Source organism: Rhinatrema bivittatum, chromosome 5 (genome assembly GCF_901001135.1).
Source record: "Rhinatrema bivittatum chromosome 5, aRhiBiv1.1, whole genome shotgun sequence".
Taxonomy (NCBI): domain Eukaryota; kingdom Metazoa; phylum Chordata; class Amphibia; order Gymnophiona; family Rhinatrematidae; genus Rhinatrema; species Rhinatrema bivittatum.
In genome coordinates, this window is record NC_042619.1 from 269,797,735 (window position 1) to 269,819,674 (window position 21,940).

General features: G+C 47.0%; 1 protein-coding gene across 2 annotated transcripts in view; it reads left to right on the plus strand.

The window, feature by feature from the left end:
• Window positions 1-21,940, plus strand: part of GFPT1 (glutamine--fructose-6-phosphate transaminase 1) — a 142,300-nt gene that overhangs the window by 71,518 nt on the left and 48,842 nt on the right. Inside the window, exons 9-13 of one of the 2 annotated variants that reach the window (XM_029604031.1) lie at window positions 2,844-2,897; window positions 11,841-11,946; window positions 18,964-19,127; window positions 19,766-19,861; window positions 19,996-20,093. In XM_029604031.1, the coding sequence (XP_029459891.1) occupies window positions 2,844-2,897; window positions 11,841-11,946; window positions 18,964-19,127; window positions 19,766-19,861; window positions 19,996-20,093 (518 nt within the window). The remainder of the gene's footprint in view (window positions 1-2,843; window positions 2,898-11,840; window positions 11,947-18,963; window positions 19,128-19,765; window positions 19,862-19,995; window positions 20,094-21,940) is intronic. The other variant, XM_029604032.1, reaches the window with a different exon arrangement.

Sequence of the window (21,940 nt, forward strand, 5' to 3'; positions counted from 1 at the left end):
GCCTAATTGATAGAGCAAGGCTATACATTGTGACTGAAGTTATATCCCTTGCTTGAAGATATTCTAGAGCTGCTCAAGATTCCTAAGATTCGCCTTCGTGTCTGTGGTGAAAAGGAAGACCACTGACCCAGTTGAAGGAGCTGGGGTGTTAAAAGCTCCTTAGGGTCGAAAGATGGAGCTTCATCTTAAGAAGTGGTTTAAGGTGTCAGCCCTGGCACCGAGAGCTGTGGCGTACAGCATTTTCATGGTTCGGGCAGCCTTGTGCTGGGTTCAGCAGATCCCGGTGATTGAATTGGAGGATTCGGTGTTGGAAAAGGAGGTAGAGTGAGAGCTGTTGAACAATGTGACTGCAGTAGCTAGTATCAACAGGCCAAGGGGGTACCAGGAGCCAAGCAGTGTCTTTGGTGGCAAGTATGTTGCTCCGATGGGCCAAGTGGCATCTGGAAATTCTGCCAGCGTCTCACGAGGCTGGGATAACTGCAGGGCTGGTGCAAGGGTATTAGGTGCCCTGGGCGAACTTTCAGCCTTGTGGCCATGCTGCCCCCCCCCCCCCCCCTCGGGCCAAAACCCGCTGCACCTCGGCTAGTTGTTACCTTCCCCTCCCCCCCTCCCCCCCTCCCTCCCCATCCTCTGCAGTCTGTAATGCCACCACCATGCACGATGCGCCCCCAGTAGAGCAGGGGTAGCTGCTGGTGTGCTCTTTTCAGGAGGAGCCATGGCGGTGGAAGCACAGCCGGAGCTGGTGGGGAAGCGGTTTCTGTGCGCTGTTGGCAGCCCCACATTAACTGCTCATTGGCGCCCAAGGCAGCCGCCTAGTTGGCCTAATGGGACACGCTGGCCCAAGATGACTGTGCAATCGGATTATTTAAGCCAGCACAAACGGGACTCCAGAGAGTGGGAACTAGCTGAAAATGTGTTCTCCCATCAGCTCCACATGGGGGTACCCTTGGATGTATTGGATGGCACATTGGCGCAATGTGAAGGTCCCGAGATTTTTCAGTCAAAGAAAGGAGTCAGGCACAGAGGGCCTGAATGCATTAGCTCAGCCTTGGCCTCATTGACTCTCCTATATGACTTTCCTCGCTGGCCTCTGATAGGCATGGTAATCAGACAGCAAGAGAAGCATCAAGGTCCGATAGTGCTGGTGGCACCAGAGTGACCCAGGTGCTCTTATTTTGTGGATTTGGTTCGTCTGGGGGGAAGAACAGTCCACTCTGGCTGAGGCACATTCCCGAGCTGTTGCATCTGGGTCCAGTTGTCTTGGATCAGGCGGATCGCTTTTGTCTTATGACCTGGCTCTTGAATGGAAGCAGCTAAGAATTAATGGGTATTGGGAGAAAGTCATTACTACCTTGTTGGAAGCCAAGAGGTTATCCACGTCCTTAGCATATGTACGCATTTGGAAAGGGGTTGAAGAATGGTGCAGGGCGTCGGGTGTGTTACTGTTGCAGGGTTGTTTGTTTGTTTTGTTTTGCAAATGAAATTACAAAAGGGGCTGGCCTTGAACTCCTTAAAAGCTCAGGTAGCAGCCTTGTGCTGCAGAGGTAAGGTGTGTGGAGCAGCTATCGTTTCTCACCCGAATATGGTTTTGTTTTCTGAAAGAGGCGAAGCATTTGCACCCATCTGTTCATTGTTCGGTATCTGCCTGGAATCTTAGTGGTTATAAAAGTGTTGTGCACTCTGCTATTTGAGTCAATCAGCAGTGCTTTGCTAAAGGATCTTATTCTAAAAGCAGCATTTCTGGTGGCAATATGTTTGGCTAGACAGATTTGAGTTGCAGGCCTTGTTGTGTAGGGAGCCTTTCCTGTAGTTCATGGATAATGGGGTTTCCATACACCCAGCAATTGCTCAAGTTTCCAGCATTCAGGAGGTCCCAGTCTGGTCAGGAGAGCTGGATAGGGATCTGCATATCTTGATGTGTGTAGAGCATTCTTGAGGTATTTGAAGGTGACTAATGCTTTTTGAAGACTGGATTATATCTTTCTGTGTTTACTGAGCCAAATTGGTGGCAGAAAGCCTCAGTGTGCCTATTGCTAGATGGATTAAGGAGGCGATTGCTTCAGCGTATGTCTGCAAGGGCTTGGAGATGTCAACTGATCTTAAAGTTCATTTGATTAGAGCTCAAGCAGCATCTTGGACCGCGTGTCAGTTGATCTCACCTTGGCAGTTTTGTAGAGCAGCTATAGGCTCTCGTACTTATGCCAAGCACTATTGGCTGGATGTTTGGGTACCAGGTTCAGAACATTTGGGGCAAGTGTGTTGTGAGTGGGTCTGACAGGGTCTTGCCCATTTTAAGGAGGCTTGAGTACTTCCCACATATCTGGACTGATCTGGAGATGATAAAGAAGGAAAAATTGGTCTTACCTGTTTATTTTCTTTTTTTTTTTTAGGCCACAAATCAGTCCAGAGTCCTGCCTCTGTACTTTCTACAGATTGCTCTTGGTATGCAATTCTGTCAGTGTTTGGGGATAGTTGATTTGGTTGTTTGCATTGGTTCAAGGGATGTCCAAGTTGGTTCAGGTTCTCAGACTCCCCTATTTGAAGGGGTTTCAGGTTTATTGGTTTCAGCTTTGTTAAACATTTACTGGGAGTCTGCAGGTGGCACACTGGCTTATGTACTGGGAATGGGTAATTAAGCTTTTCTTCTCTACCTTCATCTGCTGGCAGGGGAAAATGACGCATATGTCTGGACTGATCTGTGGGTCTCGAGGAAAGAAAATTAGCAGGTAAGAATCAATTTTTCCTTTTGGCTTATAACTTGGAATGACCCATGTGTATTACTGTGTACAGCTTTTACAATGCCTGCTAAACAGCTTCCTCTGCCCGTTTCCTCCCCCTTGCAGTGCTGCATAACATGGATCATTCTAGCGATGGAATATCCATAGGACAAGAAGAAGGTGCTTGTTCCAGATGTACTAACGCTACTGCTCACCCTCTTCTTTCTGCCAATGCTGTCTGAGACGTGTGGAATTGCTTTCCATGTAACAGATGCGTGCACCACCCCACAGACACCACATGTTCCCTTTTAAATGCCAGAGACCACGTGGTGTGCCAAGAAAAATGCATTTCTCGGCTATGGCATGCCAACCTTTGGGAGTTTTCAAGGTTCAGTATTTGCTGGGTTGGAATTTCAGATTTAACTGAAAAAGTCTCTCTGTGAAAAAGCTGCTTTTAGAGTTAAGTGCAGCCCTGACATCCTTTTCTTGTTCAAACCAATTCTACCAAGATTGTGGAAAAAGTAACATGCAATCTTAGGCTCTGCCTGCGCTGTCAGCAGACACACAAGCAGTAATGATTACTGGCAATGGCGCCATGTGCCCCAGTTGGCTCAAGGCTCTTGCTAGCCTTGTGGGAAAGGTGTTGCAGGATCTGATGAGAAGGGAGAGCACATGGCAGTTGTAAACATTTTGAGAAGGGAGTGGAGGAAAAAAAAGCACAATAGAACTGGCCTCTGCAGACAGAAATTTGGGATTGAGGGAGGAAAGGAGAGCTTTGAGCAGAGCCCCGGAGTACAAGGCTTACTTGTTTGAGTGGTTATTTGGCACCCCTTGTCGTTGAGCTTTCTCTATTATGTCTGTGGCTGAGCACGGGCAATATGAAGGACTCGCTACACAGAAAGTTGAGAAGACAAAATGCTGCCTCCAAGATCACCCTGGCCGAATTTTTAGCGGCACACGACCTCCGATTGTTGTAGACTTGCCTGCTTGATCTATGGATCAGTGCTGGATTTGGGCAGAGACCAAACAGCTCTGATATGGCAGTGATTGTTCTCTGTAAACGGCACAAGAAGGGGTTTTTCTCTTATTTGTGCCAGGGAAGTCGTTTAGTGGTTTAATAAAGCCCAAATGAAGAAGCGCATTTGCTTTTAGGTTGTGGTTTTGGGGTTTGTTTGTTTTTTTGTAATATTTTATTTAAGGAACTAATACAGCTCCAACATGTTGTATAACCTACCATATCAATGGAGCATTTGGGTTTATGGTAATTCCAGTTTCTGCCAGAAGGTGTCACTGTAGGGTAGTAGTAATTAAGTTACAAAAAAAATCTAAAACAAATTGAGATCAAATGTAACTTAACTAATGCACACGAAGAAGAAATATATTTATCTTAAACATGACAAATGGGGGTCTCGGTCCCGTAGGATTTTTTCTGTGGTCATTACATGGTGGAATTTCCTTATTAAATAGAGCCCCAAGGAAGTTAAATGTATATGAAGAAAACATTGGCAATACTATAGAGAGGTGCTGAGAGATGTTTTGGCAGGGTGTGCCGGCAAGGGGAGATTTCTCATCTCCCCCCTGCCTTCTGAAAAAATCCAATTGTAGGCCTAGAAGTCAGTTCTGTACCACTGTACCAGTGCTGGGGCTTTTATTGAGATGACAATTTATAGACAACCAACCAGGTTTTCAGTTTGATTACCTGAGCATTTTCGTTCATTAAACCTCAACCAAGAAAGAGGTTTCCGAGTGCACAAGAGATCTCAGTTTCTGAAAAGCAATACCATTACAGTCCAGACTCAGTAGTAGTCCTATGCGAGGGAACAAAATCTGCATGCCGTTCTGAATAAGGGGCACTGGAGTGCAAACAATCTTTACATTTGTGCTCTTTATTTAGGTTTTTCATTTTCTTTTGGGGGGTTTTTTGGGTTTTTTTGTGATTTGAAAAGAGGAAACAAATCAAGGAGTGTTTAAACTGGTATGTGGGAGACCTCCCCTTATCTATTGCAGCACCAACATAAAAATACATTTTGGTTTCATGTCCTTGGGGCTTCAGAACTGAAATACAGATAAGTATTGAGCCTTGCTTTTCATTTCTACTAGAATGCATTGGAAGTTTAAATACTGATCCGGTTTAATTTTCATATAATAGGTAAGCATCAGTCCCTTCTGCAGCAGGTCATTAGATAATGGCCCTTACCTAAAGCCAGATGTTTGTTTCTTCCATGTAAAGATCCCAATGGTTTACAAAAAAAACATTCCTAGCTATAAATCAGCAAATAATGTCTGGTTACAGCTGTCATATTCATAAACAGGCATTAACATCTATCAAATGAAATGTTCCAAAACATATTAACTAAAGAACTAGGACATCAAATAAAATAATATAACAAATTTCACATATTTCACAAATTAGTCAGTACGTTGTATTGAGATTCTTACATTCTCCTAGGAGAAGCAAGATGGTAGTCCTTTCATATGGGTGACATCATCAGAAGGATCCCAGCACGGAAAACTTCTGTCAAAGTTTCTAGAAACTTTGATGGTCACACTGAGCATGCCACTATCCACGCGTCCACACAGAGTCTCTCTTCAGTCTCTTCTTTTCCGCAAAGCTACTGTCTCACAGTGGTGGAGCTAGTGCTTTCTTTTGGAGAAAAAGTTCCATAAAGTACGTTTTTTGCTCTGTGCTGGGACTCTTTCCAGTTCCCCGTTGGTTTTTCTCGTTAATCGGTGAGTTTTTCCTCTCCTTTGGTGGCTGCCGGTTGTTGTACCCTTGTGACCTTCCATGCGCCTCATGCCAGCGTTGGGCTTCCATTGGTGCCTCCAGTGCCCCTGGACTATGTCCTTAATGGATCCTCACGAAGTCTGCATCCTGTGCCTGGGGGCATCGCACAATGTTCGGGGCTGCGATTTTTGTGCGCAGATGACTCCAAAGGGTCATCAGGCCAGGCTGGATAAGATGGAGAAAGCTTTTAGTTCGGGTAAGTCTGACCCCCTTCACCCTGGCATCAATACCATTGATGACCAAGGACAGGGAGAACCCTTCGTTATCAACCCTTCGGTGGCCAGTACTTCCCCAAGACTTTTGGGGAGAGAGGTTCCAGGGATCGACCCGTGTTGGTCTTCTTGAAGTCACAGACTTTTGGATCATCATCCTCTGCACTGGGGAAAGACCGGCCCGAGCACCAGGGGAAGTCTTGGAAACACCGTCACCAGTCTCCATCTTTACACGGTGCCAGACTCAGGCTGGCCACTGCGCTTGCTGCCTTGCCCCCAAAGTGGCCCCATCCTCCCTGGAGTCCGGTGGCCCAAGGCTGTCCACACTGATCCCAGTGTCTGGCACTGCCCCTTCCTCGGTGTCCCAAGGAGGAGCTGGCCTTTCCTCTCCTCTCTCAGCCTGTCCTTCCAGCGGAGGCTTTCAAGGCAGAGCTAGAGCATTGGGTGTGCCTGGCAGTGGAATGTGCTTTGCGTAACAGAGAGACTGTGCTTCCGCCACTGATGCCGGTGTCTTCCCTGACTCCGGTGTCATTACCAATTCCGGTGCCCTCACCAATGCTGGTGCCAATGCTTCTGGTGTCCGGATTGGAGCTGCTGTTGGACTGCCTCAACGACCTCCTCTGTATCCTCCTGACACAATTATTGCCAGCGCCCCAAGATTCCTCTGTGGCCCGTTTGGGCACTGAAGCGTAAGGCTTTATCGGGGGCTTCTCCAGGGACGAAGGACAGTCTGTGCCTTCCGCACCACTGGAACCCCCCTCACCCCATGCTGCTGGGGTCGGTGCCTGGTCCCTCGGGTCCCCTTTTGCTCCGGGTCCCTCGGTGCCTCAGTCTCAGGATGTGCCCAGTACTCCCTGACCTCCCGGTCTCGATAAGCCTGAGGACCCTTATGACCCTTGGGGAAGGGATACCTCATCAGTGGATTCCGATGGTCTTCCGTCGGACACTTCTCCCTCTGAGGAGGATGCCCACCACAAAATGCTGGAGATTCTCCAGTTTGTGGATGCCCCAAAGGAAGTGGTGGCAGTCCCCATCCTCTAGATTCTCTGGGAACTGCTCCTTCGACTTTGGGAGCACCCTCTCGCTGTGGTTCTGGTGAACCAGAAGGCTGATGGGGTGTATCTCGTGCAGTAGATTGTGGGCTTTTATAAGCACCAGCTCCCCCACCAATCTGTGGTGGTAGAGTCTGTGCTGAAGAAAGCTAAGAGGTCAAAGACTCAAGCCCGGCCCTGCCTGGCAAGGAGATTAGGGCATGGGATGCCATGGGTAGGAGAGTGTTCCAGGGCTCCATGTTGGTGGCCCGTATTGCTTCTTACCTGCTATACATGACCCAATACAGCTGTAACCTCTGGAAGCAAGTCCAGGAGGTTGCGAATGACCTTTCCCAGCAACCTCAAGAAGCTCTTATGACTGTTTTCTGCCAGGGCCTTGAGTGTGGGAAGCACGAAGCGCGTGCTACCTAAGTTGTCTTTGAGACAGCAGGCCGCTTACTGCCGCCAGCATTTCAGTGAGGCATCTTGCTTGGCTTCGTGCCTCGGACCTTCACCCTGAGGTTCAGGACTGGCTGGCTAACTTGCTTTGCACTGGGGATAACCTTTTCGGTGACAAGGTGAAGGATGCAATCGCACAGCTGAAGGATCACCATGAAACCCTCCAGTAGTTGTCAGCTACTGTCTTGGCCTCTCCGTCAGCTTTCAAGAGGTCTTCCCGACCTGGGCCGAGGACGAGTACTACCCTCTTGCCCCTTGCTCTCGACCACAGCAGACAAGCACTAGGGGCAGATCTCCAGCCACAGGCTAGCCCTGCTACAGGGTTTTGATTGGCTGCAAGGGAGCATAAGCCAGTGGTATTGATCAGTGCCGGAAGTTCTGCTGGTCGGGGACCGGATCCGCTTCTTTGCTGTTCCACCCGATTCTCCCCTGTGCTCACTTTGGGGGTCCCATCTCACATCCAACTTGCTCAAGGCGGAGCTCTCTGCCATTCTAATAGCTAGGACAGTACAGCCCGTTCTTCGGGAGCAACGAGGGCAGGGGTTTTACTCCCATTATTTTTTTATTCCAAAAAAAACAGGAGGCCTCCATCCCGTTCTGTGAGCCTTGAACAGGGGCTTACCACCAGGGGTGGATGGTTCGCCCATCTTGGTGCAGCCGATTGTGGGGTGGTTCATGCGTGGGTTACTTCAGCTGCAACCTCCCCTACGGACCCCAGTGGTGTCCTGGGACCTTAACATTGTGTTGGCTCAGCTGATGAAACTACTGTTTGAGCTGTGCTCCTCGACGCTCAAGTATTTGACTTGGAAGGTCATACTTTTGGTGACAGAGTCAGTGAGCTGCATGCCATGGTAAGTTATCCGCCCTACACAAGATTTTTTCCATGATGGGGTGGTTCTGCATACCCACCCTAGGTTCCTGCCGAAGGTGGTGACAGATTTCCATCTCAACCAATCCATCTTCCTGCCTACTTTCTTCCCTAGGCCTCATTCCAACAAAGGGAAAAGGGTGCTGCACACCCTCGATTGTAAGAGAGCCTTAGCCTTTTACCTGGACCAGACGGCAGGCCATAGGCAGTCCTCCAGCTCTTTGTTCCTTTTGACACCAACAGGCTGGGGGTGCCTGTGACTAAGCAGACTCTTTCCACCTGGCTAGAAGACTGTATCTCTTTCTGCTATGACCAGGAGGGACTGCAGCAGGGGGAGACCATGTCATGGCTCATTCAGTTAAAGCCATGGTGACTTCGGTGGCTCACTTGCGTGCAGTTCCAATGGGGAAGATCTGCAAGGCTGCAAAGTGGAGTTCTTGCCTCACCTTTGCAGCTCATTATTATCTGGACAGGGACAGCCGCTGGGATAGCAGCTTTGACCAGTCTGTCCTCAGGAATCTTTCAGCTATGAACCCAACTCTTCCTGCCCAAGGCCCATGTTTTGAGTTCAGACTGTCCCTGCTGTGACCACCAGCACCTCTGTTGTGCCTGTTGGCACCACCTAGTTTGGTGTCTGGTCTCATTGGTTTTTGGGTCCAGTCTGTAGTTAGGAATTCACCCATATGTGAGGACTACCATCCTGCTTGTTCTAGGAGAAAGGGAAGTTGCTTATTTGTAACAGGAATTCTCCTAGGACAGTAGGATGTTAGTCCTCAGGAAACCCGCCCACCTCCCTGCGGAGTTGGGTTCTCCTAGTTTGTTTTGTAATCTACTTACGAGACTGAAAAGAGACCCTGCATGGATAATGGCATGCTGGGCTCCATCCATGCCGGGCTCCATCTGATGATGTTACCCATATGTGAGGACTAACATCCTGCTGTCCTAAGAGAACACCTCTTACAGGTAAGCAACTCTGCTTTCTCTTGTTGAATTTATTCTTCATACTTCAATTGGTATCTCTTGTCCTTTTTGTTGTTGTAGCTCTCTAAATTCTGAAGTTTTTAAGTTAGGTGTTATGCATTTTTGAATAGCCATGTTTTCAGCTCACATTTAAATTTCTTTCTATCTGGTATTATGCGTATTATCTCAGGTAGAGAATTCCAGAATGTTGAATCCCCTATGGAAAACACACGATCTCTTACTTGTGTCAGATGTGTGCTCCATATTTTAGAAACAGTCAATAGTCCCTTTTTTTTTTTTTTTTTTTTTTTTTTTTTTAAATCTTAGTGTTTGCTGAGGAGTATATGGATGTAATGTCATGCCAATCATACCAGTGTTACTGGATTGAATGAATTTTAATATTATTGTTAATACGTTATAGTATGCTTGGGATTGTACTTGGTAGCCAGTGCAGTGAAATCAGCGAGGGTGTAATGTGATAAAATTTCCTAGTTCCTAACAAAAGTCTTGCTGCGGCATTTTGTAATAACTCTAATGGTTTTAAGAGACACACGGGTAGATCGAGTAATGAGTTACATTAGTCTAGGTCTGAGAAAGTTAGCATTTGCAATACAGTACGGAAGTCCTCGAAAGTTAATAGAGGTTTCAGTTGATGTAATATTCGCAACTTGGTGTAACCTGTGTTAATTTATTAATGTGATTTTTCATAGTAAGGTTGTCATCTAGCTGGATACCTAAATCCCATACTTGATTTGAGGGGGTAATTTGAAAATTACCCAGGTCTAGAGCCGGTTGTTTAGCTATCGATGAGTTTCTACTTAACCAAATGATTTCGGTCTTTTTAGGGTTTAATGTTAGTTTACGTTGTGAAAGTTCTTGCTGTATTGTTTTCATATAGATTGAAAGTGTCAATACTATATTTTCAAATGATTTGGAGAATGGAATGTAAAACTGTGTCGTCAGCATACAAGAAGAAAGTAATTCCTAAATCCGTCAGAAATTTACACAGTGAGAGCATGTAAATATTGAATAGTGTTGCTGAGGGCTGAGCCTTGAGGGACACCTGTATCAGTAATCAAGGTATCAGACTGTCCAATTTGACTTTGAATGTTCTAATAGATAGGAAGGAGTCAAACCATCTGAGAACATTACCGTCGATCCCAATGTTTCTCAGCTGATGCCCCATCAGAGTATGGTCCACAGTGTCAAAGGCGGCTGTTAAGTCAATTAGCACAAGAAAATAAGATTCATCAGCATCATACCCTTGTAAAATAGTCCATTAATGAGAGGAGTAATGTCTCCGTCAAACGATATTTCCTAAATCCAAATTGATTTGGGAAGAGAATATCTTGGTCTTCCAGATGATTTACAAGTTGGGATAACACTGCTTTTTCAAGTACTTTTGAGAGAAAAGATACGTTGGATATTGGATGATAGTTGTCTCAATAGTCGATTCTACCAGTTTTACTTTTTAACCCTGCTTTAACCTATGTGGAACAATTCCTTCTGGGAGGGAATGGTTAATTAATGTAGTGATTGTCAGAGTGATAACACTGTGTACTTGTTTCAAGGAAGAGGCTGGAATTGGGTCACGTGGGTGAATAACAGGATTAATTTTGGCAATGATTTGACTAATTTCAAGATTACTCTTTTCAAATGCGGACCACTTAACCAGGCCATGTGAATCTTCAGGTGCTTTTTTGGGAGAATAGATGTTCTGGTCAACGTTGACGGTCTGTAACTAAATGGTACGGCTAGTAGAGTTTCCTGACAAGGGCATTATTGCCAACAAAAACTGGAATTATTAAACCAGAAAAAAAATATTATCAGCCCTTTTTTTAAAGGTCTGGTAGGCTTCTAGTGACAGATTTTGCTGCTGATATAGTTAGCAACGATGAGCCACTATCCAATAGAAAATGTTTTTCACATGGCCTTCTCTTCCAAGTGATAAAGTCACATCTGATGACCGCAGTTAACATTTATATCTGAAAAATTATAAAGAAGACAGAAATACATATCTGTGAGCAAACTGATCAACAGTTGTTTTGCACCCAGACATCTGGATAAACTAATTCTGGAATGGGACTGAACACCTGTTATATTTAGTTCATAATACTTAGCATTGCTGAGGCTGCTCCTGACACCACCTAGGAATATCAGGGAAAAGGCCAGTATTACAAGCCTCTTTTAGTATATTATTATGTTCAGTCAGGTTTCTGGTCTGATTGGACATCCCTAAGTGGATTGTAACATTCATGATAATTAAACAAGGAGAAAGAGGTTGGTGGCTTAGACGCAGTCTCCTTGATTGGACAAATTGCAGCCTGCCATCCACCATTGCTAGCAGTTAGTTCTTAGATTTTCGGTACATTAGTACAGCTTCAGGCCTCCTGGCCATCCACTGGCCCACACCTGGTCTAAGAGCATAGAATCTGATCAGCCTCCTTCCATAGGACCAGCTTTAGAGTGCCCCACAGGGTATTTGCTGCTTTGTTCCCCGTACAAGTGATCTTCCAGCAGAAAATTGATTGTTTCTGGTGGCCCTTTTTTTTTTTTTTTTTGATGGGGAGGAGGTGGGTCTGTTTTTTTTTTTTTGTGAGTGTTAAAATCATAAAACCCCTGCAAAAGGACAAAAATCTTTCTACACACGCAGTAGTAAAACTAAGAATTACTTTGTGTTGGTACTGTAGTACAGGGGCTTTCTTTAGCCATTTGGGGCTTTGGGAGATACACCGCAATGGGATGATGTGTGTTAACCTATAAAGGTATTTTTTGAAGGATCTCTGCTAATGGTTTGTCCCACTGCAGGCAAGGATAAGAAAGGGAGCTGCGGCTTATCTCGGATGGACAGCACCACCTGCCTGTTTCCAGTTGAGGAGAAGGCTGTGGAGTATTACTTTGCCTCAGATGCCAGGTGAGATCCTCGGTTGCTTTTTCCTCTAACAGCACTCCAGCAGAGCTCCAGGTTATGCTTAACAAATGTGGCACTGCTGTGCACTTGAGAGAGTTCAGGTTACTCACTCCAGCAGATGAGGGTGTCCGTCCTCACTGGGGTAAATGTGCACAAAATTCTCTGAATGCAATTAATATGGTTATACTGGGGTTCATCTCAAATAATGACCTCTGCTTGTCGCTTAAGGACTGAAGATGTCAGCTTCTGGAGTAGGGCATGCTTTAGAAACAGAGAAACATGACGGCAGAAAATCTCCATTATGGCCTATCTTGTCTGCCCATCCACACCCAATATTCACCTTTACAATCCCTACCACACCCTCAGAGATCCTCTGTGTTTGTCCCATGCTTTCTTGAATTCAGATACTATGTTGGTCTCCACCACCTCTGCAAGGAGGTTGTTCATACATCCACCACCCTTTCTGTAAAGAAATATTTCCTTAGATTACTCCCGAGTCCACCCCCTTTCACCCTTATTCCATGACCCCTCGTTTCAGAGTCTCATTTCCATTGAAAGAGACCCACCTACTGTGCGTTGATACCTTTGAGGTATTTAATTATGTTTATTGTATCTCCCCTATCTCATCTTTCTTCTAGGGTATATGACCATTTTAGTAGCCACTGTCTGCAGCGACTCTAACCTGGTTATAATCCATTTGAAGATGCGGTCTCCAGAATGTACACAGTATTTCAAATGACGTCTCACCAGGGACTTATACAGGGGCAATACTGTCCCCACCCCCCACTGATCATTCCTCTCTCTATGCACCCAAGTATTTTCCTGGCTTTTGTTTGCCTTATCCATCTATTTGGCCACCTTAAGATAATCGCATACGCTCACCTCCAGATCCCGTTCTTTTGTGCTTAGAAGAATTTCACTCACTATACTGAACATCTCCCTTGGGTTCTTGCATCCTAAATGCATAACTGCATTATTTAGCATTAAATCTTAGCTGTCAGACGTTTAGACCATTCCTCAAGCTTCACTAGATCACTTCTCATGTTTTCCACACCTTTTGCTTTTTGTATGAAAGCTAATGCCCTGTGGTTTGACTCTCTTGTACACTGTAGCCTGGAAGTTCTTGGGGCTTTTGTTCATTAGGACTGGTGGTTTGGAGCATGTAGCAGTGGGTAATGCATATGGAAAAGGATTGACTGCAAGAGCATACAGGTGGCAGTAAAGAGTCCAGTATCCTTACCTTTTATTGCTTAGCCAGCAAGGGGGCCACAGAACACACACATTTTGCCTTGGAGATCCTGGTGGGAGCCAAGAAAGTTATAACATCTATGAAAAGAGGTGTTTCCTAGTGTGTAGCCCAGATGGACTCAGACCAGTGAGTTTATGCTCCCCTGCCAGCAGATGGAGACTGAGCAAGCTGACGTCACAGTATATAGTAAGCCTGCAGTGACCCCAGCCTGCCAGTATTCTCTGTCTCCAGCAGATGGTGGACATGCATTTCCCTCTGGGGATTGCTTTGAGCTTTTTGAAAGGAGAAATTTGAAATTCTAAATTCAGGAAAAGAAAGGCCCGCTCTCCTACGGTGATACCTGAAGGTCCCTTCCCCAGTTGAGAATTCCTGAGGCGATTTCCATGGACCCTCAGAAGTGTGCCTTGGTCTGGTAGCTGGGTTTCCCGACATGGACTTAGCTGCTGGTTCAGTTGAAAGGCAGCGGGTGCAGGAGGCCGAGTGCAGCAGTGACAGCAGATGCCCTCTCCCCCCCCCGCAGTCGGAAAACAGTCTCTGTACTCAGCCGGTAAGCTCTGAGCTCAGGTAAGGTTTAAAAAAAAAAAAAAAAAGAAAGTTTTACCTGAATCAGAGACAGTTAGAGGGGCTTCAGGACTTCCTCTGGTCTCTGTTCTCAGTGCACTGTGCCTACGTTTGTCCCGCTTCCGATGGGGTTGGGGAGCTGGGCAGCCTGGCGGGTTGAGCGGCCCCCAGTGGGCTAGGCCCCACCCTTAGGCTTTGTTTTTGCATGCCGTATGGTAGACCGCGGTGGTCGTTTTCGTGCACTCTTGTGCATGTTCTGCTGCCCTCTATAGGCCATCGGTGTGCACAGTGTGTTGGCTCTGCGCACGCGTTGTCTGCTTGGTTTTTAGGAACGCTTTTTATGCGCACAAACGTTTTTATGCACTTGGTGCACAGGTTGTGCGTGCGCCTTGCCGCGCTTATTTTTTGGGTGCATTTCATTTTTGAGCGTGAGCTATTCTAACGCATGTTTACCGCAGCGATGGCGTCGGTAAGCAAGAAGCCTAAGCTTCTTCCTGTTTATGTTGCTTCTCAGCATGACCTAGCTTCTGACCTGTGTCAGTACTGCTCAGACACTCAAGGAGAGTTGTCTTCCTCGGATTTTGCTAAGCCTGGCTCTTCCCATTCTGATGATGGGTTGGTCACGGCCTTGACTGAGTGGATGCCAGATCTCGGTTCTCCCTTGACTGGCTTCTCTGCTGGCATGGGCAGTTCTGTGGAACCAGTTCCAGTTCCTTCTGCGCTTGGTCTGGACCCGACTGCTTTTTTTCTTGGGTGGAATTTTTTTCAAGGCTTACAAGCCTTTCCTCAGGTGCAGTCCTCCGCTTCCCCCATTTCTGTCTGGTCGGGCCCTCAGCCTGTGGCTCCTCCCTCTTCCAGTCCTATGCTTAAGAGCCGGGGCTCGCCTCTGCTCCCTGCGGGTGTTCCCGACAGGAATCTGGATGGCACCGACGTTGAGGTTGATCCTGAATCCCTGGAAAATGGGAAAATTCCTCCAGGGCTGAAACCATATCGAATCATTTTGCGTTTTTTTCATAGAGATGAACTGCCAGCCCTGATTTCCCAGACCTTGAAACAGCTTGGTGTTCCTGGTTCAGATGCTATGTCAGAGCCAAGGAAGAATCCTATTTTGGTTTTCTTACGTAAAACCTCCTGTTTTTTTTCCTGGTGATAGATGCCAACCAGGAATTGATCTGGAATGAGATGCCCCAGAGGCAAATTTTAAAGGGGGTTGGACATTGGAAGGCCTGTACCCCCTGGATCTGGCTGTGAGAGAGTGCATTTTCCCAAAGTAGATGCTCTGGTATTTGCTGTGTCTAAGTGGACGACTATCCCTCTAGAGGAAGGAGCAACCTTGAAGGATGTACATGATAGAAGGATTGAGGCTATTCTTAAACAAGCCTTTGAGGCAGTGGTGATGAATTTACAAATTGCCTCCCGTTGCATCTTAGTGGCAAGATCTTGTCTGCATCGCTTTCAGGAGGTTGTTGCGTCGAGGGAATTCCAGAGCAGTTATGGAGCCTGCTGCCACCTTTTTAGCAGACACAGGCTTTGATTTGGTACGGATCTCGGCCAGAGGAGTGGCTTCAGTGATAGTGGCCAGGAGTCAACTCTGGTTATGAAATTGGTCGGCTGACACAGCTTCCAAAGCCTATCTTACCAAGATGCCCTTTAAAGGCTCGCTCTTATTTGGGAGCGAGTTGGAGAAATTGGCCGTAAGTGGGGCGAGTCTCCAGTGTCTCCGTTGCCAGAGGATAAGAAACAGTTACAGCGCCCCTTTGGTATGAGGGGTCATTTCCAGGGTTCCAGGCGTTTTCGTCCCTACAGAGGGGCGACCTTTCAGCGAACTCAGCCTTTTGGTAGGTCCCTGGCAGCCAAGAGAGGAGTGGGCTCGGGTGGTGGACCTGCTCAAGCTTCCCAATGAAGGTTTGCCGACGCACCTTCTGGAACAGGAAATAGGGGGACATCTTTCTCATTTATCGGAGGTGGGTTGAGATCACATCAGACTAGTGGGTCCTGGAGGTGATACACGAAGGGTATGCATTGGAATTTTGCCGTATTCCTTGGGACGTGTTCATGGTGTCCCTTTGCCACACCCCACAGAAGAAGCAGGCAGTGGAGTTCATACTTCAAAGGCTTCTTCAGACTGAGGGCTGTGGTTCCAGTGCCCACGTCTCAAGACAGTATGGGGCAATATTCCATTTTTTTTGTTCTGCCCAAGGAGGAGGGCTCCTTTCGTCCCATTATGGATCTCCTGAGGTTCAACCGTCACTTGATGGTGACTCATTTTCGAATGGAAACCTTATGCTCAGTAATAATGGTAGTGCAGTCGGGGGAATTTCTGACCTCCTTGGATCTGTCAGAGGCTTACCTTCATATTCCCATCTGATTGGAATACCAACACTTTCTACATTTTGTGGTGTTGGGGTGCCATTATCAGTTTTGGGTGCTGCCCTTTTGGTCTCGCCACCGCTCCCAGAACATTTTCCAAGATTATGGTGGTGGTAGTGGCGGCCTGCGAAAAGAAGGAATTCTGGTGCATCTGTATTTGGACGACTGACTGATTCAAGCCAAGTCTCAGAAAGAGAGCCGCCTGGTGACGCACAAGGTGATTTCCTCATTGCAGGAGCTTGGTTGGGTGGTGAACCTGACCAAGAGCCATCTTGAACCATCCCAGTCGGAGTATCTGAGGGTCTGGTTCGACATGGTACAGGACAGAGTTTTTCTACCAGAGTTCGGATCCAGAGATTGATATCTCAAATGTGTCAGTTGATGAACACCATACACCCAATGGTGTGGTCCTACCTCTGGTTTTTGGCTTGATGGCAGCTACCCTGGAAGTGGTGCCGTGAGCAATGGCGCATGTGCGTCCTCTTCAGCGCTCTCTGCTATCTCATTGGAACCCACAGTCTCACGATTATGTGGTTAGGCTCCATTTGCCAATGGAAATTTGCTCCTGCCTCCAGTGGTGGTTGCAGGAGGATCATATGAGAAAAGGAATTCCCTTGTCCTTACTGGTTTGGTTAGTACTCATGACAGATATGAGTCTGTATGGTTGGGGGGGCTCACTGTCTGGAGTTAACAGCCCAGGGGCACTAGAATGCCAAAGAGTCCTGCTGGAACTTCAGTCACCTGGAGACCCAGGTGGTACGGCTGGCATGCTTGCAGTTCAGCCACAGGCTGCAGAATCAAGCAGTTCGTGTGATATCAGACAACGTGACGACAGTGGCCTATATCAATTGCCATGGAGGAGCCAAGAGCCAGCAAGTGTTGCAGGAAATAGACCAGTTGATGGGAATGGGCGGAAGGTTATTTGCAGTTGATCTGTTGGCGACTTCTTGAAATGCGAAGGTTCCTCACTTCTACAGTCGCAGGAGAGATCTGTGGTCCCAGGGAATAGATGCTGTCATACAGGTCTGGCCAGAAAACAGATTGCTTTATGCCTTTCCTCTGTGGCCCTTGCTAGGCAGGATAATTCGCAAGATCGACGGCCACAGGGGGCTAGTACTCCTGGTGGCGCCGCCCAGTCCCTCCCTGGTGGAGGCCCCCCCTTCATCTTCCGCCGCACATGGATCTGCTTCAGCAGGGATCAGACTCGATTCTGTCTTACTGTTTGGCCCTTGAGAGGGTTCACCTGTTAAAACATGGTTATTCCTCTGCAGTGATTGCCACTTTACGCCGCGCTCGCAAATTCTCCACTTCCTTGGCTTATGTGCAGATTTGAAGAGTTTTTGAGGCCTGATGTGAGGAGTGGGTGTTCTTCCTCTTTCAATTAAGATCCCTCTCATTCTGGATTTTTTGCAGGATGGATTGAATAAAGGCTTGGCTCTTAATTCCTTGAAGGTGTAGGTTGCGGCTCTTGCCTGTTTCAGAGGCCTGGTGAATGGTGTTTCCTTGTTGTCTCATCCTGATGTGGCCTGTTTTTTGAAGGGAGTGAAGCACCTTAGGCCTCCCTAGAGGTTACAGGTTCCATTGTGGAGTCTTAATTTGGTGTTGAACTTTTTGGTGGGCCCTACATTCTGATCACTGTGTAGCCTTTCCTTACAGTTGTTGACGTTGAAGACTGTGTTCCTGGTGGCTATGTATTCTGTGTGTCTGATTTCTGAGCTGCAGACCTTGTCTTGCCGGGAGCCATTCCTTCGGGTGACTCCGGGGGTTTTACATCTGCATACTGTTCCATCCATGGTAGTCTCGGACATTCATTTAAATCAGTCCATCTCCTTGCCATACCTGGATAAGGTCAGGGATGCGGAGGAGTTTCGCCTTTTGCTCTCCTTGGATGTTAAACGTCTTGTGCAGTATCTGAAGGTCTCTGAGTTTTTTGGAAAGACGGATTGCCGGTTTGTTCTCCATGGCAGGAGAAGCAGGGCGCTTCGTCTTTGCGGGCTACCATAGCTCGTTAGATTAAGGTAGTGGTCATGGTCGCATATGTGGATGCTGGAAAACCGTTGCCTACTCAGGTTAGGGCCCATTCCACTAGGGTTCAGGCAGTGTCATGGGTGGAGGTTAGTCTGTTGACTCCCTTCGATATCTGCTGTGCTGCGATGTAGTCCTCCTTATGCACTTTTTCCAGGTTTTATCATCTGGATGTGCAGGCCAGGGAGGATGCAGCCTTTGTATGTATGATATTGACTGGACTGTGGGCAGCCTCCCACCCTGTTGGGGAGTAGCTTTGGTACATCCCACTGGTCCTGAGTCCATCTATCTCCACGCTAGGAAGTGGAGAAATTACTTACCTGATAATTTATTTTCCTTAGTGTAGACAGATGGACTCAGCTTCCCACGCTCGGCTGCCACTTGAGTGTGTTAATAGTTCTCTTTTGGGGCTCTGGATCCCAAGGGATTACTGGTAAGTGTTCATCCAGTCACTAGCTTGGGGTACCTAGATTCTTATGTGAGTTCAGTGGTTTGTTGAGTACAGTTCTAGTTACCTGTTTTTAATCATGTTTTTTGCTAGTCTGTCCACAGTTGCTTTTGAAGAGAATATTGGCAGGCTGAGGTCACTGTAGGGTTATATATACTGTGATGTCAGCTTGCTTCATCTGTTGGCAGGGGAGCATAAACCCACTGGTCCTGAGTCCATCTGTCTACACTAAGGAAAATTAAATTATCAGGTAAGTAATTTCTCCAATATACAGTATATCAGTTAAATAAAAGAAACAAAGCTATATTTTGGATTATCTGTTCTTCTGTCATATCCTTATGAACTAGGGGGAAATTTCTCCTTGCAGTGCTGTCATCGAACACACCAACAGAGTCATTTTCCTTGAAGATGACGACGTGGTAGCTGCCGTAGATGGCCGTCTTTCTATCCACCGTATCAAGCGTAATGCAGGCGACCACCCAGCACGAGCAATCCAGACTCTGCAGATGGAGCTTCAGCAGATCATGAAGGGTAAAGAAATAAAGAAACGATTTATGTTTTAAACCATCTTTTATTCCTAGGTCTTATTCAAAAGATGCAGGGGTGGTGGTTTTTAATTTTTGTTCAGAGGAGTACATAGAAATGATGGCAGAAGAAGACCAAACGGTCCATCCAGTCTGCCCAGTAAGCTTTCACACTTATTTTTGTCATACTTATCTGTTACTCTTGTCCCTTATAAGTAACGTTTTGGTTCTATTTCCCTTACACACACACACACACACACACACACACACACACACACACACACACACACACCCCCGCCATCGAAGTAGATAGCAGTGCTGGAGCTGCATTTAAGTGAAGTATCTAGCTAATTGGTTAGGGGTAGTAACCGCCATAATAAGCAAGCTAACTCCCACACTTGTTTACCCAGCCTGTGAATTCCTTCCTTGTTGGTTGTTTGAATATAAATCCTCTTTTCTTCATTCCCCCTGCCGTTGAAGCAGTGAGCTGTGCTGGATATGTATTCCAAGTGAACTATCAGGCTTATTTGGTTTGGGGTAGTAACCGCCGTACCTATCCCAAAATACAGTTTCCGGTTTTATAACATCTTCAGGCTAAAAAGCTTTGAAAGACACAAACTTCTATTTTTTTTCTCTTGATTTCAGGTAATTTCAGTACATTTATGCAAAAAGAAATCTTTGAGCAGCCAGAATCCGTTGTTAACACTATGAGAGGACGTGTTAATTTTGATGACTACACAGGTAAATATGGGGAAACGACTGACTGCCGATCTCTCACTACTTTGTTTTACAAAATTGAAAGGATGCACTTGATTTTGTTTCTTGAAATTTGGGAGAATAGATTAGTTTGAGTTATGTGGCAATTCTTTCTGCAGTGAACTTGGGAGGTTTGAAGGACCATATTAAGGAAATCCTGAGATGTCGACGTTTGATCCTCATTGCGTGCGGGACGAGCTATCATGCCGGCGTGGCTGTGAGTTGCTTCTTTTTTTTTTTTTTAATTCCCATCTTGAATGAATTAGGAAGGGACCCATTGTCTGTTCTGCTGCCTTGCTATGATTCCGACGGGTCTTTGAAAATGAAATCCATTTCCCTGTGCTGCAGAAAAGTTACCTCGATGTAGAGAGAATGCAAGTGTGTTTATGCCCCTTGGTGGAATGGAAACCTATACATGTCTCAGATCTTATTTAATATGCCTTTGGAATGTGCTATGTCATTTTGTTTCTGTTTTAACGTATGCTAAAAAACCAAAAAAATGAAATTAATAGAAAACAGAACAAAAAACAAAATGAAAATGTGTGTTTGGTTTTTTTTTCCCCCTTAACATCATTTGTTGCTGATTCTCCTTGCAAGGCTTCTGTTCATTTCCTGTATTGGGGAGGCACCATACAGAGCCACCAGTGTTCCTCCTTGTATGATTAGACCCAGGGCCAGTGCAAGGGTATTGGGCGCCCTAGGCAACCCTTGCGCTGCCGCCCCCTCCCCAGTCGCACCCCCCCCCTTACCTGTTTAGGCGCCGATTGTGTGCTTCTCAAGGCGCTGAGCCGTAGGGGGCGCCGAAGAGCAGTTACATGGTGCCGCAAGCGGCGCCTATCCTGCTCGCGGCAAAGAGAAATAGAAACAGGTGGGGGGGGGGGGGGGGCAACACTGTGTGCTTCTCAGGGTGCTGCGGCCCTGAGAATAGGCCCCACTTGCGGGCATCACGTGGCTGCTCTTCCGCACCCTTGGCAACCGCCGAAGTTCGCCTAATGGATGCGCTGACTCTGATTAGACCACATACTGCAGCTCCCTATTGCAGTCAAGAGAACAGGATGTGTTTGAAAGTGTTTGTCAAGCTGTAGTCCCTCTTCATCCAGTTAGGCCAGTCCAGATGAGCAGGTTATGCTCACCAGCCAGCAAATGGAGACAGATCCACAGACATTCATACTGACCTCAGCCCGCCAGTGTTCTGTCTCCAGCAGATGGTAGGCGAGTATCCTGTGCTGTGGACTGAGACCTGATTAGGATGAATTAGAGAGCTTTCCCTGTATGTACCAGGATCAGTCCAGACCACTGGGTTGTCTCCCTTCCAGCAGAGGGAATCAGAAAAAAAAATTGAAAAGGCACCCCTCTTAACCTGGTATGCCACCTGCGATCCCTCAGTATTTTCTTTGACTCTCAGCAGAAGGGTTGACAGAACCTGTGGTCCTGATTTTTCAATTTTTTAAATTTAGTTACATCTTTTTTTTTTTTTTTTTTACAGAGTTCTAAGGCTCTGGATGCTTTAGTTAACACCTTTGGCTACAGCAAGTTGGTTGTGTAAAAAAAAAAGAAAAAAAGCTCAGTGCGGTTTTATTTTCCCAGGCTTTTCACTCAGCCAGTGTAGAGGTAAGGCAGGGGCTGGAGGCTCTAAAAGCCTTGTTCCCAGAGGGCCGTCTCTCTCTGGAGGGGGATTAACCAGTGGGCCGGTCCCTCCCCTCGGTGCCCCGAGACGAGTTTCCTCGGGTGCTGCAGCGTTCCCAGAGCTCCGGAAGGCCGCAAGTCGGCAGGGTATTGTAAGTTCTTCTTTTTTCTTTCCTACCGTGCTGTTTGGAAACACACCCCCCTCCCCCCCCCCCCCCCCCCCGGGATGCTTCGAGGGCTATCTTGCTCAGCATGTGGGGAGGCGGGCTTGCGCCTCTCGCAGGATGGGTTTGCGTCCGCTGCCTCCCTGAGGGGGGAGGGCTCGTCCGGGGGAGATTTTGGGCCCATTTTACCATGAGGCGCGGTCGCGATCGTGGCCGGCTCCGTCACTGGCGCAAGCGGGATCGGCAACCATTTTGTCGGAGCCCTGCCTGCCGA